Consider the following 23,376-nt stretch of genomic DNA (forward strand, 5'->3'; position numbering starts at 1 on the left):
TATCGTACTGACAAGACATGGGATACAAGGAAAACCAACACCAGGGCCAACGATCTTCTGCCCGAAGTTAAAATGTATGCAAGTGATGAAACAAAAGCTTGCAGTCGTATGCAAACACACCGTCAATATGTCAAGAATTTCTCGAACCCACATACTGGTACCAAATCACTAGGAGGCCTGTATATTGAATGAATCTCGTTTAACTGGATACCACGAGTAGCACAGGTTCTCGCCAGCTCATGTTTCCCCCGGAATTCAACCATGGCCGAGATCCAGGAGTTCACGGGGGAGCCTGGCTCATAATACATGTCCAGCGACTGTAAAGAGGGCTGCCAACCCGACTGCAGCAGGAACAGGACATTACACGCGACAGAGTTGGAGAACGCCAATGTCTCCAATGATGATTGTAAATTGAGCAAAGGTTTTGGTTCTAGACCCCATCCGTCGATGCGAAGGCTTCGCAGTCCTGTCAACCCAGATAGCACTTTGATGGCCTCTGAGTCGTTCGTCGGTAGACAACGAGACTTAGTTTTGACGTGAAGCTTCTTCACAGAATCCCCAATGACCTCGACCAAATGACACGAGCTCGCACCTACTTCCTCCACCTCTAAGGACTCGATACTTTCGGAACTGGATGAGAATAGCCATTTGCACAGGCTGGGAGATAACTCTGTCCGAGATATCGATATGTTCGAAAGCTTGAAGGTAGGCGGGGGAAAGTAAAGTCCGGGAACATGAACATCACCGTAGCTTCCTTCCATCTCGAAGGACTCGAGATTGCATAGATGAGGTAGGAGAGGGGCAAGGAATTGTAAGTCCTGCCCAGATACTTTGAGCCTCGTCAAGAATGGGTACTTAGGAAGGGCCATGATGTTGGTGAAACACAGGGGGTTATGATCTCCTGTCAGGTACATGAGGTTCGGGCAGCAGGCAATAATCTCTCCAGCGAGTGTCGCAAATTCTTTGTCAGTTGAAAAACGAGACTTGAAATAGAGGGCGTGAGCAGGGCAAAGGCCACCAAAGCTGTCGCTGCGCACGGTGCGCAGAAGTAGGCGAAGGGATTCAATCTGAGATAGTTGGATACACCGATAAAGAATTTCTCTTGCGACCTCACACCAGGTTTTTGATACGTGACAGCAGCTGAGCAGGACATCCATCATTTTTCTCCAAGTGTTGGAAGTCCACTGTGTCAATAGTGTTAGTGAAATCAAGATCTGAGACAGGATCTCAGTTGGTAGATGTGGTGAAGAAGCCTGTCGACTGGTTTTGACAAGTGAAAGTTTGTCACCGCTCTTGATCATATCATGCATGATCTGTTCACGTTGAGTTGAAATTCGAGAGGATTTGAAACGAAGTCTCGAAGAACGGCCTACTACTGAATATTGAATATTGAATCCTGATGGTACACAAGCACAATCTAACGAATAGCTCACCTAGCGAAGTGACGGGAAAAGGGGGCAAACCAAATCTAACCAGAGTCGCTCGCTAAGCAAGCCTCCACCATAGGAGTAACGGAGCCTGAAAAAGGGATTAACAATCCCCGACACGTGAAAAAACACACTGATCAGATTCACGGCTGCCAACGACCAGCACAAATCACGCCCACTCAGAGTGGATAATATTTGAGTCAGACTCAAACAAGGATCACGTCGTTCGCAACGACGCTGGGAATCACGCGACCCATTAGCTTAGTATAAATAAAATTAAAGCCAATAAATAAACGATAACAGCTTACAAAACTATTCGTAATAATAACTTCACTCTCGGACGTTCACCCATGGTGACTCGCCAATTTATTGCTGAAACGGAGCGTCTCCCAAATCACAACCATGTGTTGCTCATAACGACTGGAAGCGTAGCATCTATCAAAGCTCCTCTCATCGTCTCACTGCTTCTCCAAGTCTGTCCCCTGTCCTGGAATACTGCCCTTGCTCATGTTGTGTACAAACGTAGTACCAAAATGTCAAAGTAGAAGTGGTTGCGACCAAGGAATCGCTCGCGTTTTACGACCCTGCAGATGTCCTCAAGGCAGGAGCCCGCGTGTGGACTGATGAGGACGAGTGGTCGGTAAATACACACGCTTTTCAGAAGAGCTTGGCCGTCTCAACGTTCATGACAGGGGTCATACAAGATTGGAGATCCGATCCTGCATATCGAGCTGAGGAGGTGGGCTGACATTGTTCTTGTCGCTCCCTGCTCGGCAAATACGCTCTCAAAGATTGCACACGGACTCTGCGACAATCTCGCAGTATGTTTCCCAGCGCATTCATGTCGTGTTTGATGACAAACCTCTTGGTTAGACCTCTCTCCTTCGCGCGCTAGCACCTACGACGCTGACTTACGTATTCCCGGCGATGAATACGCTCATGTACGAGCATCCACTCACGGCAGAACATTTGCGCGTCATCCGGGACGTTGTGCGCTACCAAGTTGTCGGGCCAATCGGAAAGAATCTTGCATGTGGGGACGTTGGTATGTAGCTCCGACTTTTATTTCTTACCGTCGCAGATAACTTGACTCTTTTTCAAAGGCCTCGGTGCCATGACGGAATGGCGCGATATCGTGAAGATAGTGGTAGATCAAATGAAACTCGTTCGCAAAGATAACAAATCATAAAACAATGGGTATTCTACGTCTAATATTGGTCTAATCTATAAGTGTTGCTTCTTCTTTGCGAATACGTGTATATGCGCTAGTCCACGAACACTTTGTAGCCTCTGCAAATGCTCAGCGTCTGACACAGTGTAGTCAAAGGCTCGTTTACTCACTGGGGGATTGACAAACCATGCAGTTTCCCACTCGCTCTCCACCCACCTTCGTTTCACAAAACCATCTATTTCTCTTCCAGCATTCCTCACCATCTCTTCGACCTCTAGACTGCCCTTGGGGCTGCGAACTAAATTCTCCATTGTGATTCCCCACTCCGCTAGAGCAGGCAGACATTCCGGTAGGGTAGATGGTGAGGGTGGAAGCTCGTCGGTGCCTGTAAACCCACACAGCCCATCTTGTTGAATCCGTGCATCAATTTCCGCTGGGATGATATCTGGATGGAAGATAGGTACTCGCGACCAGATGAGCGTGTGTTCGATCTCGATAGGGACGGAGTAAGGCCAGTCATTCTGAATGATACTGAGAAAATCTGAGTCAACCGGGATATCAGCTTTAAAATATTCGGGTGCGTCTTGGGGAAGCGGAGGGAGAGACTGATTAGATTTGGATGAAGAGATGGAGAAGTCCTTAGGTCTGGTATCGTTATCAAGTGCTGAGGGTAAGAGCGAAAGAGTATCCGGCTTTCCCCACTGGAGACGGTGGTTGATAAGGTAGTTCACTTGAGGCTGTTGAGCAATCTCTATATCCTGACTCTACGTTACCCACCCATTGAGCCATGCTCTTTCACAATCCCTAGAGACCATACGTCATATCTCTTTTGTAGTGCCCTGTCACGCTTTAGCAGCCCGAGATCCCTTTAGTGACGTTGCAAAGTCAGCGTCTTGTTCATACTGGTGGTAAAATACAAGTACCCGGAATTCACGAAAGTCTTTAGCTGGTGCCATGTGAACTTGGCTGGATAGTGCGCAAGTAGCTCTTCCCTTGTTGGAAGACCTGTTCGCAGGGGAACTTGTACGACTTTCTGGGAAACGTTGTCTGTGGCATTCAAGGGTGGCTCTATGGTCATCGTCGTGGACAAGTGCTAAAGCGCTAACTCTTTACCTAAGGCTTATGTAATTTATTGTTCATTTGCTTACACATGAAAATACAGCACTATTTCACGCTTTGCATCCTCGCAGTATGTAGTGTCCACGGGGAATTTCTTCTACTCTGGCTGCTGGCGGAGTCTGGCAGTTGCTCAATATTTTGGACCCTCGTTTCTAGTAGTTGCAGGCCAGCCGCCACAAGATGAAGCAATGCTTCGGGATGCTGCGAGTACATTGAGAGAGTATCGCGATTGCACCGTTGGGGGAGACCACGAGAATGACCTGTAGCCCATTCCCTGTCCCACCGCTTCAAGTTAGACCGGCTATGGACGCTTCCATTGTCAGCACCTGGCTCTAATCTGCGGCCTTGGACTTTTGTGTATCAAGTTTGTCCTACATACTTATGTCACTTTCCAGCTGATGCACGGGAAATTATGGTACGACGTAATGCGCATTACGCAGCTTAATTATCAGCAAACAGGACCACGGCGTGACGGTGTCATTTATTACGTACGCCAGCCATTGTCTCCGTTCAGAACTTGAATACACAAGATTGTGTCGAGCTGTCACCTGGCTTGTCTGGAGATCCTGTCTGCTGGTTACTGGCAGCTTGTGATTATAGCCCCACTCAATTCTTATGTTACAGGCTAGTAATGTAAGTCTGGGAAATAAATTGATGCGGACTGCCTCAAGTTGGTTGAGTAATGATTTAGGAGATAAATCACCGCGGCACAATCATATGATTTATCTTGCGGGTTAGTTCGAACGTTCAAAGTACGAAATCACGCGCGGAGTTTGAAAATGGCCGAGCATTCCTACGAGTAGCGCGCGACAACTTTCATTTCCGACACAAGCTCGGCCTAGTATGGGCCCCTCCACAGTCAACGGGCTTAAGTATTAATTCCTGGACTTCGTAGTCATGCCGCTACCGCTATAAATCTCCCAATAGATCAAATATCGAATTCATCGCGACAATGAAGGCCTTGCTTACTATTGCTGTACCTGGCTCTCCATCAAGCCTCTGGACAACAATTCGTTCAGCTGGCGCGTTCAATGTCGCTTGTTCATTTGTGGCACTGTGGACTTTCGTCAAAGTGATAAGGGCACTTCGATGGCGATTGAGGACGACTCAACTCCGTGGTCCACCTCGTACCAGCTTCATATACGGTGTTTTGAACGACCTCGTCTCATCTAAAGACAGTGCTACAATGTATGAACATTGGGCGCAGGAGTATGGAGTAGTGTACATGATTCCGTCTGTCTTCGGACAGACCAGAATCGTGCTAACTGACCCAAGAGCCGTCGCACATTTTTATGCCCGAGAATCATGGACCTATGTGCAGACGCCACTTTCTCAGGCGCTAACAGAGAACATGGTATGTTAATACCCTCTTCTAATATCGTCTGTCTCATCTCTTTACAGATCGGCAGAGGCATAATATGGTCTCGGGGTGAGAGTCACAGAAGGTAGTGCCCAGATCTTGTCCTCGTGCCGGAGACTGATTAACTACCTGCGAATTAGGCAGCGGAAGACTCTTACTCCGGCGTTCAGTAATGCAGCTATTCGGAAACTCACATCAGTGTTTTATGATTCAGCATATAAGGTAAGGGTTTGCAATCTAAGAAATGTGACACATCTAATCTTGAAACTCTAAGGTCAAGAGTGCATGGGACACCGATGTAGAATCGAGCAAGGATGGGAATGCTGTCATCGAAGTTCAAAACTGGTGCGTAGCTTTGGGCGTACAAACCTTGCACTCCTCATCAAAATGACTTCAAGGATGAATCATTTCTCGTAAGGGATGGATGTTTACCATACAAACCCCGAAAATGACGCAACAGCAGTTTGGATACGATTGGCATTGCTGGTTTCTCCCATGATTTTGGCTCACTCGACGGAAAGCATGCCAGCGTTACGGAAGTCTTCGATACTTTCGGAAACAACTCACAGGCCTCAGCAATAAACCAACTTTTTTTCCTGTTCGCGTCGGCGTTTCCTATCATTGTCAAGATACCTACTAAGCGGACGACGCTGGCGAAGAAACTTAACGTAACTATGGGCGAAATATCCAATGACTTGTTACTTCGTAGTCGCCGGGAGAAGGATGTGAATATGAAAGAGGCAGAAGAAGAAAAATCTGTCATCGGACTGCTGAGTACGCTCTCCAAGAGATTCATCGTGGACCCTTGATCGACCCAACGATCACAGTGAAAGCTGAAGGTCAAGAAGCTGAGCTTCATATGTCCGAGGATGAAGTATTGGCTCAGGTCCGTGGAGACCATGTATCACAGCCATGACTTACAAGCTGATATCCTGCAGATGAAGGTCTTGCTTCTTGCGGGTTACGAAACGACGTCAAGTGAGTTGATTTCTTGTCCGCTGCTATTATGTTAGCTGACTCTTCGCTGGCAGTCACTCTTACGGTAAGTCTACTGTCCGATAACGTCTGTACACGCTATTCACGTGGTGATCAGTGGGCACTGATCGAGTTATCGCGACACCCCGATGTCCAAACCAGACTCAGAGAGGAGCTGCTCGCATTTGGTCCTGATCCGACATACGACCAATTGAAGGCCAACCTCCCATACTTGGATGCGGTTGTCCATGAAATCCTACGACTTTATCCTGCAATATCCGAGTTCACTCGCCTTGTGAGCACGCTTGTCTATACGTGAATAGAGACCCTGACAGTAAATCTACAGGCACGCGAAGATGACGTTATTCCCTTGAGCGAACCTGTGTGCACGGAGTCCGGGAAAATGAAGGACAGTATATCTATAGCGAAGGGGTCATCGATGGTGATCTCAATCAGGGCAATCAATCGCTCTTTGGCCATCTGGGGACCTGACGCAAAGGAATTCAAGCCTGATCGTTGGCTGACTGAAAACGGCATCAGTGGCAAGGCCAAGGAAGTCCAAGGTCATAGGCATCTGCTGACATTTGTCGACGGCCCGAGGACGTGTCTCGGAAAAGATTTTGCGATCACCGAAATGAGGGTGATTGAGACGAATTAGCCAGTTTGGACGTTACTCACTCACTGCGATACAGGTGGTATTGTCGGTTCTGATGAAGAACTTTGTGTTTGAGATGCGGGATGGACCGGATACTCAGGTCGAGATTGTGAGGGGAATTTTGCCTCGCCCGCGGGTTGTTGGAGAGGACGGTATTGGAGTGCCTTTGAGAGTTCGTCGGTATGAATGATTGGTTGCATTGCGCTGGAGGATTCGAATACTTTCTCGCTTATCTGCGGCCTGAACTCTTAAACAATTTATTCAGATAGGCAGGTTAGTTTCATATGGACTCTGTATAGTTCTGTATGTGGTGAAAGGCTGGTAATGAAATTTACATGCATAATCAATCAGTTGAACCGTGCGCATGGTAAGTGGTAGCACTGTAATGTAAACAAGATTCGAAAGTAAGTCCCACAATATGATATCGGATCAAGTTGTTGAATCGTCCCTATGTAGTTACAAACGTAGATAAAAGCTTGGAACCGTATAAGCACCGGCATTATGGAATTTATAGGACACACTTACCGGTATCAATCTTCTGGTGACAGCCAGTTCAACTGGATACCGCGAGCAGCGCATACGCTGTGTAGCACATCCCTATATTCCGCAGCCGTAGCGATCCACTGCTCGGAGAAGTAGATGCTCATTGGCATACGATAAACGTTCAGCGATTGTAAGGAGGGTTGCCAATTCACATGTAGCAGCGCCAGCACAGTACGCATGCTCAATATGTCCTCAGAGAACGTGAATGTCTCCAATGATAATCGTAGATCGAGCAAACGCTCTTTGTTGATTTTCGATCCGTCGACGCGAAGTCTCCGCAAGCCCGCGAACCCAAATAGCGCTGAGATAGTCTCCGAGTCACTGTCCGCTATGGAATCAACCACGATTTTGACGTGGACTTTCTTCACAAAACCTCCGATGACCTTGGCCAAGTGACTCAGGCTCACGCCTATTTCCTGCACCTCCAAGCACTCTATGCTCTGTGAACTGGATTCAAGCCATTTACACAGGCCAGGAGACAACTCTGTTTGAGATATCGATAAAGTCGAAAGCTTGAAGCGAGGCGGCGAAAAGTGCTCGAGGAGATCGTCGCCATTGTGACTCTGAAGCATCTCAAATGACTTGAGATTGCATAAACGCGATAGAAGAGGGGCAAGGAGGTGGAGGTTCTGCCCAGATACTTTGAGTTCCCTCAAATATGGGTACTCGGGGAGGGACATGTTGTTGGTGAAGCACAGGGAGCCACATTCTCCTGCAAGGTACCTGAGTTCCGGGCAGCACGCAACAATCTCTCCAGCAAGTGTCGCATACTCCTTTGGCTGCTTTTTGTTACGCCGATGCGGCGAACAATACATGAACTGCAGGCTGCGAGCAGAACAATGACCGCCGAACCTCTCGCGCACGGTGGAAAGAAATAGGCGAAGGGAGTTGACTTGGGAAAGTCGGATATCCTGGTACAGAACTGCTCTTGCAGCCTCGTACCAGGCTCTTGATACAAGAGTGCAGCTGAGCAGGACATTCACTATCTCTTTCCAGGTTTCTCTATCCTCGCACCGCTTCCATCCTGGTTGTAAAATTAGGAGTAGGATTTCTGCTGGCAGCAAAGGGGAAAGTGAAGTAACGGGATGCCCGCTTCCAGGTTCGACGAGTGAAGGACTATCGTTGTCCTCTCCAATCATTTGTCGTATGTTGTCCTCTGGACGACAACAGTCAGCGGAAGCCTCCAAGTTCCAAGGACTACTTACCTGTGTCAACTGAGGCGGGAAACGATCCAGACGCGTCTATTCCGTCGCTGCTGCTCATAGTATGCGGGGTAATAGTATATCTGTGTTTAAGAGCGGGTCAGTCACCCAGCTGATGTGCGGCAGTGTGAGACTCCGTTTGATATAAGGAGATACATTTATATAAACAACTTATATACCCAGAGTTTATATTGACTGTGGAGAACACGAAAGAGTTGTAAGACTCACTGGCACGAGTTACGAGTATTATACTTAGACACTGTGACCGAGCGGATCATAAGATTGCGCCTAAATATAAAGTATACCCAGTAAGACAAGAGAAAGATCAAGTGGCCTGGGTCACTTGTGTAGGCTGCCCAACCGACGCACCAATAGGACGCACATCAATTATTAACTGCAGGCTCTCTGTAGTCTAACTTGCATCAGACTATAGTAATACCGAGGCCGCCTGGGTACCACGTGATTAGTCATGTCCGCAGATGCAGCTACTGTGACTGACTCCAGTACAAGGATAGTCTCCCATAGGTAGACCAAGCGGACCAACAAGTAAAACAGTCGTTCCTTTTGTATTATGGCAAATGTTCAGTGTGAGTCAAACGTGTATGTGACTTAGTTAAGCCTTACCAGCGACAGTTTGTTTACCAAAAGCTTTAGATCCAAACAAACAAACAAACATTATTATTTGAAGACTCCCACCGTGACTAGATTCAACCCCACGGGTACTGACAATCAACATGAGAACGGCCCGTGGAAGTGCCAAGGGCCGCACGCGGGGGCAACCACATGCTCGTGGAAGGGTGAACACATCTTTTCAAGTTAGAGATTCAAAAGCAGGTGCCACGCCTCACATGCAAATGGAACACATTGCATCAGTTAGCCGAAGTAGCGGGCTCGAACAAGGCGGGGATGCGTGAGATCAAATTGCTCGACTCATTCTTAGAGCTTACCTTTCTTAGGTGCTAGCTTGAAGGATTCCAAGGTGCAAGAGCAGTACAGAGTGTTCGTGGGTGAGAAGGTGGGTATAGCTTGATGACATTCGGGATGAGGCTGCATGAAGATTACAGCTGCACAAGTTCTGGACAGAGAAACAGACAAAGAATGGACAGGAGAACATCTTAATTTTGTTTCGTGAGTCCCACGTTCCTTCTTTACCAAGAATCTATTCCAAACTTTACTGGTCAGGAAAGCTTAGAGAAGGAATCTTCGCGTCCAAGCGGAGTGATGCCTTTGCAATCGAAGGTATGTTAATTTGATCTTGCATTAGTTTTATCATCGTTTAGATGTCCTGCAGTGTACGAAATCTCTCTTTGCCTCTCCGCGCTATTCGACTCTCCAATCCAGACATCTTCTATTCTCTCTCACCTCCTCCCCGAACTCTACACCTCTGCATCAATCCAGCCTCCGATCAGCTCCGTGCTGATATCTCTCCTCCACCACCTGATCGCAGGATATCCATCGCAAAAAACCTACTTCGAACATCTTTCATGCCTCTCGCCCAACGTGCTCGATAGGACATCAGGAAGCATATGCATGGATATCAAATCTAGCAACGAGTCTCCGCACCCTTAACTATATCAGGGTTGAAGCGCTTTCGCGGCACGATGTATACAGGCATATCCTTTCTGTTTCCAAGTCATCTGACGAGACAAACGATGAACTGGTCCGTCTATCACAAGATGCAGTGCACGCGCTCGTGGAACGGCTGAGAAGCAAAGCGAGGGATAAGGCGTGGGTGGTGCTGCGCAGTGCATATCGGGAGCTATCAGCCTCAGAAGAGACCCAGACTTGGATGACCAAATGCCTTACTGCTTTCAACCGAGCAGACGTCCGAGTGTGCATCAGGTCTTTCTTTGGAGGAGTGGATGAATGAGCGGTGCCGAGACGGTCACCTTCGGCCGAAGGAAGGGACAGTAGGAAGATGGATTGTATGCAAGGTCAGATAACTGCTACTACTCATGTTAATGTTAATCTAGTGTACGATAGAATGGTTATGATGACTTTTGACCTCAGAGTGTCCTAAGGATATTGGCGTACATGGCACAAACTCTTCTTCATCTCGTATATGAGCTTCAACCGAGATCCGTCTTGCCCATGGGCGACTGGTTCTGCAGCCTCCTCAGAGGCTAGATTCTCCTACTCTGATGTTTATTCGACCTTGCTCTTCATCTTATTCCTGAAGAATCAACTTGCCTCCGTGTGCTGCATGTCGTCCGTTTGGGAAATTCGCCCACGCTGTCTGATTACCTCCAGTAGTCTGGTAAGTCCCATCACTTTCTAGATCCAGAAGGAAGTCCCTGATACATCACAGTCTGCATGCATCAGCATAGTGGTCAGCGTACCTCAGCATAATGAAGAAGGAACGAATATCTGCCTTCCTATCTAGTCTGCCTGGGGAGACTAGATACATCATATCATTTAAGGCTGCTTTCTCCTACTACCTCCAACAACCATTGATAATTATGTGAACAATCGACAGTGCCGCGCGCGGTATGAGGGAAGCACTCCACTTCATGGCCAAGTTAGAGGGCCGCCCCGTCCGAAACAGGGACCATCGTGGAGCTTGGATTCGCGCAAGAGCGGTACAGTGTGTTGTGATAGGTGAGTAGGTGGGTCTAATGCATTGTGCCTCTTCTATATCCGCGCACTGAGGCAGCCTGTAACAGACTGTATGTGCTTCCTTCGTTTACCCTATGACGGCCAACGTTGGGACTTCCTGATGGGCCTTTTGTGCCCATTCGTGCCTGTTTTTGGTACCGCTTCGTGCCCTGCCACCTCTCCTGCCTCGCAGGTAGATTGTGTAACAACCTGGTATTGTTCTCTGTCGTCTTTTATATCGTTTATGATACTGAAGACAAACAATTTGGCATTGCAATGCCATTCATCTATGCTGATACCTATTAACTGACTAAACCATAGGTTCGACTTGTTCATCGAATCTTGATTTTTGTTTTTCGATTTTCAGTTGAAAGACGAGTGAGCACAAATTTGTACATGAACTACGTGTGTGACTGAAATGCTCATGTTTAGCAGTCGCATACGAGGAGGTCGTGTATGTTGTTGAAACCGGGGATGGGACCAAGCAATGCCCTTGCAGCCGGCTAATGTTCCAGGTTGACCTTGGCACAAGTGACCACCCTCACTAGTGCGGGACCTTGAGAGGGAATTTGTGATTAAATTGGAGTCTTCGCAAGAATGGGTCATGTCTGGTGCCGTGCACATGAACGTTACTGAGGTATTTAGTCTTCCCCGACTCCCAACGTTAGTTAAGGAAGGCTCTTGTCGAACACGATCGGTTTCTCATATCCCATCTCCCTACACCCGTGTTCGGGTTACAATTATTTGACACCTTATTTGCTAGGGGCTTGTCAAGCTGTCATTCAGTTCTCGCTGGGCCCCTCTTTTCCGTTACGCCTCGGTGGGCCGCTCCTGTATGATGTCTTGAGCTTTCCGTCATGAGGTGTTCTAGAGTTTCGCGAGGACCTCTCCATTGACATGACATCTCTATCCGGTGCCCGGGTCTTGCTACAGTAATCGAAAGTAAATAATTTCTGTTCCGCTTTGACATCGACATAAAACAGAAGCGCACGCAAACTACACACATCACAACGATATGGCTCGGTCTGCCACTTTCAACTCTTCCACCCTTGGCTTTCAAGTCATCTTCGGTCGCATTGGAAGAGCCAACGACCGAAGGAGTGCCCATCAATGAGGCTTCAGTGAGGGTAGGAGGTTACATCATTTTCCTAACTGTCAGACTCACTCTGTCCTTAGCTCGCGTGCATTCTTCAGGCTTTCAGCCTCACTAACATTTTTCGTTTGGTGGTGAATCCCAACATTTTTGGTCAGTCTGTCGAGAATCTAGGTTGGAACTTGGCACGTACGCACTTCGGGAATATATTTTATGTTTCCGAGACAACCCTCGCGGGGCATGAAGGTGAGTTCCCTTTCATGGACAGAAGACTATCACATAAAGAGGAGGTCGGTCCTCCGAGGATCTATACACCGCAAAAATGTTGTCAGTAGGTTTTGAACCAACTCCAAGAGAAACAAATTTTGACTCTGTTGTGGTATCCACTTGGCTAAGACCAGTTAGATAAACGCCTGAGGAAACCATCCATGAATCAATGTCAAGGTGTATTCTGATAGAAAAAGAACCTGTCGTTCAGCGCTGCAGCAGGTTTCGAACCTGCGCAGTCCAAGAGAAATAGATTTGGATTCTATTGTGGTAACTAATTGGCTAAGACCAGTTGAGATAACCTCTGATGAAACTATCCATGAGTAAATGTCGAGGTGTTCCGATAGTCAACCTGCGCAGTCCAAGAGAAACAGATTTCGATTCTGTTCTTAAAGGTAAAGCTTAGTAGTCACATACTGCCGGTGGCAGTACGGAATATTATCCTTCCATATGTTGAACGGGTTAGTCACTACTACTATAGTAACTATACTAGGTGCCCAGTGGCACTGCTTGTTGGACAGCCTCTTGAGCCTGAGTACTTGAGTTCTCAGCTCTTCGTGTTATTCCTTTTTATCATATACCTGGCACTACCACCTTCTCTGCATTGATAAATACCCTTAGTTACTGTGTCTGAAGCCAGCCGCAGCACAACGATCAAGTTCGTGGACAATTTCCAGTCGTTCGTTTTACATGTCACGGCCTCAGCCTTTACTCTCCTTCGAGGTAGATACCTCGGGACAAGACACTTCCCTCAAATATGACGATTTTGATTCAGAGGTTCGGAGAAGTTGGTATCATTACCTACCGCTATGTTGTACGTCCTCGCACCGCGTGGTTTCCCTCATTGACGCACTCAAAACATTCCCAGTGTTGCTTTTCCTCATGATGGCTCCCTATCCTTCGTTGTTTATTGTGCTCGTAAATCACTATCTTCGCACACTGGACAATCCCATTGCCTTCGTCATTCATTTCTTGGTCATTTTTACCCTCAAATTCCTCGCCTTTGTTTCCTTGATGATTTGCGTAGCTCGTGATCCTGGTCCAGTATTCTTTAACGCTTCCGACCAGGATCCTATCGATCAGCATGGAGATATGGGCCTCGCGGAAGCTTTGATGACCATGGGGAATACTGACGACGACTGTCGTCCTGACAAGTTTTGTCGGAAATGTTGGGTACCTAAACCGGAGCGTGCGCACCATTGCAGCATCTGTGGCCGTTGTGTTTTGAAGATGGGTGAGTTTATACACTTCAGGCAACCACGCTACTGGCTTACCATCCTAGATCATCATTGTCCTTGGCTTGGAGCTAAATGTATCGTAAGTGGTAGAGTGAGCCTGCGGTATACATTTATAACGTCTCGCTTGCAGGGACATAGAACATACCCAGCATTTGTTCACTTCTTGACTTGCATCACCGCTTTCTCCGCATATGTCACTATCATATCTATATCCGCAGTCCGGTGGTCTTTCAACAACCCACTTCTGGTTCTGGTAAGGAATTTTGAACGCGTTTACTGGATCTTTGAGACTCATGGTTGTCCAGGATCAGGCTACCCCTGTTCATGAATTGTTACTTGCCGCTGCTGGCGTGATTTTTACTCTGGTTGTTGGTTCCTTCTTGGTATACCATATCTACCTCATCACGTAAGTGAAACGCATAACTTTTATGCTTGTTATTCCGTGCGCTAATCGCAAAGTAGCACTAACCAAACTACTGTTGAAGCTCTCTCACCATTCTTACTATTGAGATATATTCCTCCGTTACCGGCGTCCATGAAGTTGTCCGATCCTCCAATGGAGGAAGAATTATCATACAATCAACGTAGAGTGGTCCGTGATGCACATAGGTTCGTGCGCATGTACGATGTCGGGTGGCGGAGGAACTGGGCGCAAGTTTTCGGATGGAGCAAGCCACAAGGGTGGATTTATCTGCTTCTTATTGGTGGCACTGGGTGAGTCGTTTTTAAGTACCACCTGTCCTTGCCAAACCCAACGAGTGGATCCATGCAGGAATGGCGATGGGCGATCATTTCCGCGTAATCCACGCTCGCAGGAGATGCTGTCCCGGCTCGCGGCCCGCCTCGAGAAGGAAGCTTGAAATAGAATCATTGGGTGCTTCTTACTAAGTATGCTGCTTAATGTGATTGCAACCTGATATGCTTCTGTGAGAATGGAAGGGACAGCAAACAGACAAGGTAAGCCCATCCAGTGTTTCTGTGACCGATATGTACTAAAACATGTCAGTGGACGTGGTCGTTATGCAATGCGCGCTGCGGAACAGCCACAATAATCTTTTGTGATTTGTCCAAAATACGTCGGCCGAGCCTGGATTCCGCAGGCGATACCCTTTCTTGCTATATCTACAACATTCCTACTTCCCATATCAAGCCTTTAGCTGAGGTGCTTATTACATCTATGTAAGCCAGATTTCAGCTTGTGATATTGTTCTACTATTCTGCGCCTCTCACCTTTCATCTGGAGTGTATCAGTATTGTTTCTGTGTGATAAATTATGTCTTCAAAACATGGAGATAAGCGGCACGCCTGTGCACCATCGTGTAACATGCGCATGGATTCCGATGAAGCATGTACCTCCGAACCAACGATTTCAAATCAATCGTGTTTGTGGAGGACCTTACAGGTAGTGTTGTGCGCAGGACTCTGCCATTCTGCCATGTGGCAGGGCAGAACATGATTCTGCCAAGTGCTGCCAGTTCTTCCAGCGGAACTGCTTCAAAATAGTTCTGCCCACAACACTACCAGGTCGTCACCAGGATCTTCCTAACGCATAAAGGTTTACTACCATGCGGCATGCTCCCGAAGTCGCGCATCGTGTCAGCAGGTCGGCTATTTGACAGGCGAAATGATGGAGAAGTGTGGCTACATTCTAAAGGTCCCCATGATCACAGATCTCGAATCAGGTGTGATCAGAATGGGGAAATGGTCCCAGCGATGCGCCAAGGGGTACATTTTGTTACTCCATCAGCTCTCACATGCACACTTATAGGGTCTAGTGGCCAGTTCTCGGACCTTACAAGTTGCCTTTGATTTGGTGCCCAAAACAATTATTACATAATCGACGCAAGTCACTCGAACCCCTGTATAGCCGATGCGTCAGACTTATAAAGAGGATGGCTCATGGAACCCTGGTCCTCCAGAACCCGCTTTCCAAGGAGGTCTTTCTACTCACATTACGATACCATGAACGCTCTTCAGATCGTCGATGTTCGACCCTATGATAAGTCCTCCTCAACTTCCACTACTAGTACCGATGCTGCCAGTGACATCCAGTCGCAGATCATCAGAGGATTAATGGCTTCCACGAACGAGAAGACCTTGCCCACCATGATTCTCTACGACGAACATGGCTTGAGGCTATACGACAATATCACTACTAAGGCACCAGAATATTATCTGTTTGGTGCGGAGGAGCAAATTCTCCAAGACCACGCAGGTCAAATCGTGGATGTCATGCACCAGCATACTGGAGGTGTTGTTTCGGGAGAGGTCGTACTTGAGCTCGGGGCTGGGTGAGTGTCTTTGACTAGGTGCTTTTGTTTGCTGCTTCATCTCGCCGTGTCTGTCGCGATGACATAATGTTCCTGATAAGGCACTGCGGATATAACCCAGAGTGCGCCTGGGCCCCTAGCGCAAATGACGCTTTCCATGTCATTTTAATACGCCGGAACGACTGCTGATGGGAGTTTTTTTGTTATAGTTCATTGCGCAAGACTTCCCACATTCTACATGCGCTTACCAATCTCGTTCCTGTCGCCCCACCTGTCGTCCCTATAACATACTACGCGCTTGACCTTGAAGAACGTGAACTCAAGCGCACTTTGATGAAGCTTCGCGAGTCTGAGGTTGGTTCTATGCTTGTCGGCAAGGTTGAGGCGCAAGGCATGCTTGGAACGTATGATGCTGGACTCAAATTCATTGAGGAAGGTGGCCTTCAAGAATCTAGCATTACGGACAGCGCGTTGCCACTCTCGTTGGGGTCTTACAGGCTCGACAGCACTCGCCGAGACTCCTCTCCAGCCTCGACAGGATCTTCTTTTCCTGATTCGTCAGACACTGAGATAACATCTCCGTCTACACCAGGCAATAGCCAGACCCCCTTACATATGCTGTTCCTCGGCTCCTCGCTAGGTAACTTCAAGCGCGGAGAAGACGCCAAGTTTCTACGGGCGTTGCCATTGGAGCCCGGCAAAGATACCCTTCTTCTCGGCTTGGATCATGATAATGATCGCAAAGATATTGAACTGGCGTACAATGACCCTCGGGGTCTCACTCGAGATTTCATATTGAATGGGTTGAAGTCCGCTGGGAGGGCACTCGGAGACGAGTCCATGTTCGCGGAAAAAAAATGGGAATACGTGAATACCTACTAACGAATCCAAACGTAAGTACTCTTTATCAATGCGATTGAAGACCAACCCCATCGCCTGTTGGATTAGGTTGTCATGAAGCGTACTATAGGTGCACTCACACGCATGACATTAACCCCCCGATGGCGCCCAAGCCGATTCAATTTTTGGAGGGTGAACTTATCAATATGGAAATCTCGCACAAAGTACGTTGCACACCTTGAATCGGATATGGGATAACTCACGAGCGTCGAGCTTAGTATTCGGAAAGTGACACATACACGCTATTCACCGAGGCCAATCTGCGGCCCATTCAGCGATGGACAGACAATACGGGACGTTATTCACTCTGGCTGTTAGAACGTCCGCCATTCGTGTTTCCGTTACTTGAGTCACCATCGGTGGTGTCTGGCCACACCGCCAAGTTTGGTATTCCCTCGATAAAGGACTGGAGCAATATGTGGACTGTTTGGGACTTCGTCACACGGCGGATGATACCTCCTGCAATGCTATTTCAGAAGCCGATTGATTTGAGGCACATCTGTCTGTTCTATCTCGGTCACATCCCAACCTTTCTTGATATCCATCTATCTCGTCTTCTTGACGAACCTCATACCGAACCTCAGGAATTTAAGGTCAGTTCAGATTTGAAATACACGATCAACGGCTCATCTCTCATCTCCAGCACATTTTCGAGGTACGAAGCAATCGTATCGCTGAGAATAAGTACAGCTAAACCTGATTGTAGAGGGGCATTGACCCCAATGTTGACGACCCGACCCAATGCCATGTTCGCCTTATTACTCCCATTCATTCGTCTAGCCTAATCCTATCCCTAGCCTCATTCAGTGGTCCCTACGAAAGATGACGATTGGCCCTCACTCCATAGTATTTTGGCCTTCCAAATACGTGTCAGGGAGCGCCTTAGAAAGATTTACAGCGATATTGCTGAAGGCAAGATTTCCTTGACTAGGAAGGTGGCTCGCGTCCTGTTCATGACGTTTGAGCATGAAGGTTTTCATGTTGAGGTAACATTGGCTCTTGCGAAGTTGGTTTGATATACTGAGGTTGCTTCAAGACGCTCTTGTATATGCTAGTTCAACGCGCAGGGACGGGAACGATTCCTCCACCCGATTTTTCTCCTCCCCACTGGGAGTCTCTTGCAGCACAGTGGCAAGCAGCACCCAAACCTGATGTAGCAACCGTTGAAATAGGCCCTTCAACTGTTACGCTTGGTATTAACGACATCGAAGCAGAAGACGCCGATCCTGCGAAACGCTGCGATTTCGCTGACCATATCTTTGGGTGGGACAATGAAAGCCCAAGTCGACAGGCCGAAGTCAAAGCGTTCCGTATTGAGTGGCGGCCTGTGACGAATGGGGACTTCTACGAGTTCTACAAGGGTGCCGGGCAAGGAAAAGTCGAGTTCCCCGCGAGTTGGGAGGATCGCAACGGAGAAACCTGTGTAAGTCGTACTCACCCTAGCTCCCACTTTTAATCTCAACACACTGCAGGTGCGGACGCTATATGGTTCAGTTCCCATAAAGATCGCCTGGGACTGGCCAATCCTTACTTGCTACAGGAATCTTTCAGTGTATGCGAGTGTTAAAGGCGGACGCATCCCGACTGAACCGGAATTGAGAATCTTCCTTGACAAATTCTCTTGTGGGTATGAAGGAGGTGCCAACGTCGGATTTAGGAACTGGCATCCAGTCCCGTACGTATACTCCCGCGCGAATGATGAACGTCATAATCATTTCATATTAGGGCTACTACCGGCGGAAGCAAGTACGGTGGGAAGGGACATAATGGAGGGGTGTGGGAGTGGACTTCCACTGTCTTTGACAAATATGATGGTTTTGTATCATCGACGTTGTATCCGGGGTAAGTATGATAGGTTATCGTATAACTAGCTGACCAACGTACTTCACTCAGGTATTCCGCCGATTTCTTCGATGAATCTCATCAAGTGGTTGTATGTGTCTTGCTTGAGTTATTTTCCATATTCTTATATCACGTTTATCAGATTGGAGGATCATACGCGACCATTCCTCGTATTTCTGAAAGGAGGAGTGTACGCAACTGGTACCAAAGGAACTACCCCTACTGTTGGGCGAGCGCAAGAGTCGCTTACGATGCGTAAAGTACAGACCACATGAATCCTGTTATAAACTCTTGGACATATCGACACTTGTAATACTAGTTATATGTACACTATCCATTATCGCAAAACCAATCAGGGCCTTCAGAGGGTTCTCGGAGTAAATGCCTCCAAGAATGAAGCTGGCTCGACTTCTTCGTTAACCTTCACCAAAGTAGTTGCCACTTGCACATGCTCTCCCTCCTTGGTACGCTTGTCATTCAGGTAATTTTGAGCGTACTGCAGCGCGCGTCTTCGTTGGGGCTCTGGTACGTTCTTCCCTAGCCAGGTGTAAACAGCTGGGAATGCATGGTCGTCCATGATATAAACACCATCAGACTGAAGTGAAGTCTTCTGTGCAGGGACAGCTACGACCTGCCAGCCATCGACATCTCCGTTGAGTCGGTATAACAACGGGGGATCGATCGGAGTTCCCTGGTTAGGCGGTAGTGGTACGTCCATTACAGGAGAAGTGATTCCCGCTGCTTGAAGGAACTCTCCTTCGTCTGGAGTCCCCTCATCTGCACAGTTATCATTAATACGTACAGAATCGCAGCACAGTCGAGTAATGCACTCACCAAACACTTGAAATTTAGCTTGAGGAACCCTCCATTGTCCCAAGTACATCATATACTCAGCTGCTTTGTACCTCGCCCAAGCAGTACTCTTCTTCGTGTTATATTGCCAATAGAGGGGACCTTTGTCGAGTACGTAGACGATCCCTTGGCGCATAACCAACCCCTCGAGAGGTATTTCGCGCACTATAAGCTGTTTCCCGTCCTCTGACCGTGTCTTGAGCACCTTGTCACGCGTCGTGATCATGGTGTATATCTTTTTATCATCTTCAGGCAACATAGTGAGGATGTTATGCCATTCCTGTCGATGCAGCCTCCATGCAAGATCATGAAGTGGGGGAAGTAGGATAAGTATCGAGGGGATTCATGATTTTGGATTTCGCGGTATTGTGTCACTTTGCTTCCGAGGATCTGATGGGTGCTCTGAGCAGTCATTCGTGTGGATTATATGATAGGATGACTTACGTTCTTCGAGCTCAGCAGCCTTGAATGCAGCTGTGGCAGCTTGATCTAGAGTCGTATGTTCTCCTTGCCAGAAATGCAGATCATATCGGAGCGGTGTGTCCTTGCCATCCTGGTACGTCTGCATCAAAGAAACATCCGAGTCAGAACCCTCTCGCGCACTGTATCGTCCCATCGCCACTCACATGTAAGACAATGTACGAATCGCCATCATAGAAAGTCCCATATTTCTTCTCGTGTGCCACCCAGTCGCTACAATCGACGATCGCGAACTTCTCTACCCTCCAGATTTGAAAACCAGGTTTGACACCAGCTTTCGCCCAAGCTGATTCTTTGGCGCCAGCGTGCTCGCGGACGCGTCGTTCGAGCTGTATATGCAATCAAGATCAAAGCGTGAGCAAAGCGGTGCTGAAACTCACATCGGAGCCTAAAAGTGAGATATTGGAGTCCCTAATGTTGTACACAGACATCATACGCAGAAATCGATATTCACGATGGTGGTAGGGTTAGAGGGTGATGGACCAAATAACAAGGCATACAGCACGTGTCTACACAAAGCGCCAGAACAGCCTTTTAACTTCATCGCGGAATGGAAATAAGCTGACAAGAACAAGGCGCCTATCCATAGTGCACTGCCATCATCACCTCACCTCGAATTATAGGGAGCAATCCGAAAGAGAGGTATCAAAGATAATCGATAATTATCTCCTCTGAATCTTCATCTTCATCTTCTGAATCTTCTGCTGAATCTTCTCCCCAACGTCTCACTGTAAACACATCTGCTTCACCCTCTACTCTCAAAATACTATCCATGTCAAGTATTAGAAAGAGTCTATACCGAGACAATGGGACTTACTGATCAAATAGTGAGATCGTCTCATCCTCCCCTTCCTCCTCCCCATCCTCCTCATCATGCAACGTCGCATGTGGCCCAAAAAGCGCTCTCAGGAACGTTCTTTGCGCCGCTAGATCTTGCGGCTGAAGCGTCCTTACGGTCGGTGGAGTAGGAAGAAGATTTTGAACAGCAGGCGACGAAAGCGTAGGGCTATGAAGCATGATTTGGCGTTCGACACCCGAAGTCACGACATGTAGCAAGGACGGATGGATCGCAACAGAATTCACAATCGATTTATGCCCTTCAATTGATTATCAGCGATAAAACCCCTAACAAACCGAGAATGATTACCATTCAATCTAGCTAACGGCGTCGATATTTCCAAAGGCACGTATCTGGTCTCCCACTTTCCTTCCGCAAACGCTAGTACTCGCACGTCAGGCATCACGCCTAGACATACGACTATACAACGCTCACCTACAGTATCCGGCCATTCGCGGGTATACCAGTCATCAGAGGTGATCTCCTTCCTGAGTCCCTGCAAATTCATCAAAGGAGGAATCTTCCATACATAAGCCCTGAAATCATCAGACCCAGCACCGTACATATCATCTTCATCCATGCCAGGACCACCGAACGCACCCGCCTAGACGCAGTGAGCTGACGCGCAATCTTGATGCGAAGAAACGAAGCGGCATACTTTCATCGTACATGAATTGGTATATGTTCGTTGGGATGGAGAGATTGGGGTTCCATCGGGGGCATTGCGACCTGTGCATATAGCCAGGGGATGTGGATCTGACAAGGCATATATCGTCGGGAAATAGTGCTAGGGCATGATGAGACAAAATTATGACCGCAAGGGGGAAGCTTACAAGGAACGTCACAGCTAATTTATTTCCTAGAGAGAATATGAAGCAGCACGAAGCAACTCGTAGTCCAAAACTCACCATCACGATCAAAAGTTAAACTGCTGCTCTCCGGATTACTAAGATACCTAGCCGACTTTCTCGACAACTTCGTGTTATACTATCATTTGTCTCGTAAATCAATCCATAGCAGCAGTACCAGAGACGAACATACCACTCTCACGATCCCACCATTCGACCGTCTCGACAACGGCCCAAAAGTCATCCTCGTATCTCGGAGACAAACCTGCCCATGCACGTCGGACGTCGCAAAAACATGCTCCATAACAGGATGATGTTGCACGCCTGTGAATGCAGCCGTATGTTGAAGCGTCCCCTGCGCAGCGCTCATTCCACCACCAGTACGACCGTCGTGCAGTATGAGTTTTCCATCTTCACTATGAGATGCCGATTCAGACTCGAATATGGGCAAGTTGGGATGTATGACGTACCTGGCGCTGAGAAATATTTCGTCTTCGTATGGATGACATGTAAGCGCTCGGACGCTATCCTAAGTAACTCCTCGACATCATTCCAAGCCTCAAAAAAGCAAGTGGGACGCTTACATCGTGATCTTCGTACTGTTTAACAAAGGACGACGAACCCCTCCCATCACTCCCACCAACCCCGCGCAACGTGGAAACATCATACTTCAAAATAACATTATCGGCTCCTCCACTACACAGCTCATCAACACAACACCTTGCACACACGACGTGATATGAATCCTCACCTGTACAAATACTGATTCGTAGCTGAGAAATCAAGCGCTAGTACATTTCCCTGTGCAGCCATAAGCACCAGTGACATAAACCACGCACAAAAAACTCACGCTAGGTCCAGTAAAAACATGCCCGGGACGCACCACGTCCTCCTCACTAAAATCCCAAAGCAACACGCGGAAATCGTCTCCAGCGCTTGCAAGCCATCTACCATCATGCCTTGAAAAAGCGAGGTAATTAACGCATGATTTGTGGGCTGTTAGTTTCCTGTGGAGGCGGCGTCAGACTTATCATGACTCATGCAGGGGTGGTTGAGGAGTAGCGGAGTGGAGCTACTAGGCATGCGCAGTCTACATTGTTATGATGTTGAATATTAATGTGATGCGCGCGTATACATACGCACGAAGGACACGCGCAGCACCTGTACCGTGCACCCCACTCCACACTTCAACGACACATACACATACCTAGAATACGGAAACCCACACTCATAAAACCTCCTGAGCGCATCCTTTCTCGCAACATGGATAGATCGTGCAGTTACCGACTCCGTCGGACAAAAATTGTTATAGGTACGACGCATGATGCACGTTCGTTTTTTTTTCGTGTGCGTGGTCTCGTCGTTTCATCAAAATCAAGCGCGTCGAGGACAGTCCTTGTCATCAATATTATGGGATTTCGGGTGTTGCGGCCACAGGACGGACGGAGCGCTGTTGTTGGGTGTGAATGATGCCGAGTACCGTCTGGTTCCGTGGATGCGATAAACTATTGTTTAGCGCGCTAAAGTCCGATCACGAATCTCGATTGCACCGCCTCGAAAAACTATAATCAAGAGCAGAGGGCATACATACAATGCTACATGGGAAAGATACAACTACTATGTAACAGACTACAGTGCATTACGCACGTGCGTACTTGATAAATAGATAGATAGATAGCAACAACAGAGAGGGATTACGAG

The 23,376-nt window shown here is 47.8% G+C and overlaps 11 protein-coding genes across 11 annotated transcripts; 6 read left to right on the forward strand and 5 right to left on the reverse strand.

Moving 5' to 3' along the window:
* Window positions 1–122: 122 nt before the first annotated feature.
* Window positions 123–1,310, reverse strand: DFJ58DRAFT_731795 (uncharacterized protein; the record flags this gene model as incomplete). Its single annotated transcript, XM_041386091.1, has 1 exon — window positions 123–1,310. One exon carries the CDS (start codon window positions 1,308–1,310, stop codon window positions 123–125), a length of 1,188 nt encoding a protein of 395 aa, XP_041240114.1.
* A 467-nt stretch (window positions 1,311–1,777) lies between these two features.
* On the forward strand, window positions 1,778–2,616 carry DFJ58DRAFT_731796 (flavoprotein; the record flags this gene model as incomplete). Its single annotated transcript, XM_041386092.1, has 5 exons — window positions 1,778–1,900; window positions 1,954–2,067; window positions 2,120–2,248; window positions 2,301–2,472; window positions 2,531–2,616. 5 exons carry the CDS (start codon window positions 1,778–1,780, stop codon window positions 2,614–2,616), a joined length of 624 nt encoding a protein of 207 aa, XP_041240115.1.
* A 35-nt stretch (window positions 2,617–2,651) lies between these two features.
* DFJ58DRAFT_717857 (uncharacterized protein) lies at window positions 2,652–3,930 on the reverse strand (the record flags this gene model as incomplete). Its single annotated transcript, XM_041384411.1, has 5 exons — window positions 2,652–2,717; window positions 2,769–3,328; window positions 3,376–3,464; window positions 3,522–3,618; window positions 3,819–3,930. The coding sequence occupies 5 exons, from the start codon at window positions 3,928–3,930 to the stop codon at window positions 2,652–2,654; spliced, it is 924 nt and encodes a 307-aa protein (XP_041240116.1).
* Window positions 3,931–4,265: 335 nt separating this feature from the next.
* DFJ58DRAFT_916061 (cytochrome P450) lies at window positions 4,266–7,052 on the forward strand. The gene is made up of 13 exons (XM_041395463.1): window positions 4,266–4,350; window positions 4,409–5,071; window positions 5,119–5,162; window positions 5,218–5,299; window positions 5,352–5,422; window positions 5,476–5,490; window positions 5,541–5,851; window positions 5,905–5,963; window positions 6,016–6,055; window positions 6,109–6,119; window positions 6,171–6,347; window positions 6,399–6,692; window positions 6,745–7,052. Exons 2-13 carry the CDS (start codon window positions 4,670–4,672, stop codon window positions 6,895–6,897), a joined length of 1,659 nt encoding a protein of 552 aa, XP_041240117.1. The 5' UTR covers window positions 4,266–4,350; window positions 4,409–4,669; the 3' UTR covers window positions 6,898–7,052.
* Window positions 7,053–7,221: 169 nt separating this feature from the next.
* On the reverse strand, window positions 7,222–8,513 carry DFJ58DRAFT_805196 (uncharacterized protein; the record flags this gene model as incomplete). The annotated part of the gene is made up of 2 exons (XM_041391084.1): window positions 7,222–8,406; window positions 8,456–8,513. 2 exons carry the CDS (start codon window positions 8,511–8,513, stop codon window positions 7,238–7,240), a joined length of 1,227 nt encoding a protein of 408 aa, XP_041240118.1. The 3' UTR covers window positions 7,222–7,237.
* A 582-nt stretch (window positions 8,514–9,095) lies between these two features.
* Window positions 9,096–10,461, forward strand: DFJ58DRAFT_805199 (uncharacterized protein). Its single transcript, XM_041391085.1, is given in 7 exon segments — window positions 9,096–9,362; window positions 9,416–9,467; window positions 9,517–9,580; window positions 9,635–9,691; window positions 9,744–9,952; window positions 9,972–10,283; window positions 10,309–10,461. The coding sequence occupies 7 exon segments, from the start codon at window positions 9,187–9,189 to the stop codon at window positions 10,393–10,395; spliced, it is 957 nt and encodes a 318-aa protein (XP_041240119.1). The 5' UTR covers window positions 9,096–9,186; the 3' UTR covers window positions 10,396–10,461.
* A 513-nt stretch (window positions 10,462–10,974) lies between these two features.
* Window positions 10,975–11,520, forward strand: DFJ58DRAFT_48505 (uncharacterized protein). Its single transcript, XM_041380611.1, has 3 exons — window positions 10,975–11,050; window positions 11,106–11,425; window positions 11,483–11,520. Exon 2 carries the CDS (start codon window positions 11,121–11,123, stop codon window positions 11,355–11,357), a length of 237 nt encoding a protein of 78 aa, XP_041240120.1. The 5' UTR covers window positions 10,975–11,050; window positions 11,106–11,120; the 3' UTR covers window positions 11,358–11,425; window positions 11,483–11,520.
* A 1,350-nt stretch (window positions 11,521–12,870) lies between these two features.
* On the forward strand, window positions 12,871–14,919 carry DFJ58DRAFT_805205 (DHHC palmitoyltransferase-domain-containing protein). The gene is made up of 8 exons (XM_041391086.1): window positions 12,871–13,221; window positions 13,276–13,641; window positions 13,690–13,724; window positions 13,776–13,898; window positions 13,951–14,051; window positions 14,108–14,359; window positions 14,418–14,602; window positions 14,652–14,919. Exons 1-7 carry the CDS (start codon window positions 13,098–13,100, stop codon window positions 14,503–14,505), a joined length of 1,089 nt encoding a protein of 362 aa, XP_041240121.1. The 5' UTR covers window positions 12,871–13,097; the 3' UTR covers window positions 14,506–14,602; window positions 14,652–14,919.
* Window positions 14,920–15,210: 291 nt separating this feature from the next.
* On the forward strand, window positions 15,211–18,916 carry DFJ58DRAFT_717861 (C-type lectin protein; the record flags this gene model as incomplete). The annotated part of the gene is made up of 11 exons (XM_041384412.1): window positions 15,211–15,228; window positions 15,623–15,936; window positions 16,125–16,782; window positions 17,034–17,408; window positions 17,522–17,563; window positions 17,613–17,801; window positions 17,852–18,238; window positions 18,288–18,490; window positions 18,541–18,657; window positions 18,709–18,748; window positions 18,800–18,916. The coding sequence occupies 11 exons, from the start codon at window positions 15,211–15,213 to the stop codon at window positions 18,914–18,916; spliced, it is 2,460 nt and encodes an 819-aa protein (XP_041240122.1).
* Window positions 18,917–19,018: 102 nt separating this feature from the next.
* Window positions 19,019–20,733, reverse strand: DFJ58DRAFT_854684 (uncharacterized protein; the record flags this gene model as incomplete). Its single annotated transcript, XM_041393873.1, has 5 exons — window positions 20,370–20,733; window positions 20,136–20,318; window positions 19,954–20,071; window positions 19,492–19,755; window positions 19,019–19,434 (listed from the first exon to the last, which is right to left on the reverse strand). Exons 1-5 carry the CDS (start codon window positions 20,421–20,423, stop codon window positions 19,019–19,021), a joined length of 1,035 nt encoding a protein of 344 aa, XP_041240123.1. The 5' UTR covers window positions 20,424–20,733.
* DFJ58DRAFT_805222 (WD40 repeat-like protein) lies at window positions 20,465–23,151 on the reverse strand. The gene is made up of 13 exons (XM_041391087.1): window positions 22,883–23,151; window positions 22,526–22,682; window positions 22,427–22,476; window positions 22,260–22,371; window positions 22,146–22,204; window positions 21,869–22,091; window positions 21,736–21,814; window positions 21,661–21,686; window positions 21,486–21,614; window positions 21,263–21,431; window positions 21,137–21,208; window positions 20,807–21,086; window positions 20,465–20,755 (listed from the first exon to the last, which is right to left on the reverse strand). Exons 1-13 carry the CDS (start codon window positions 22,996–22,998, stop codon window positions 20,635–20,637), a joined length of 1,593 nt encoding a protein of 530 aa, XP_041240124.1. The 5' UTR covers window positions 22,999–23,151; the 3' UTR covers window positions 20,465–20,634.
* Window positions 23,152–23,376: the final 225 nt, after the last annotated feature.

Source organism: Suillus subalutaceus, assembly GCF_016647625.1.
Source record: "Suillus subalutaceus strain FC151 chromosome Unknown DFJ58scaffold_112, whole genome shotgun sequence".
Lineage (NCBI taxonomy): Eukaryota > Fungi > Basidiomycota > Agaricomycetes > Boletales > Suillaceae > Suillus > Suillus subalutaceus.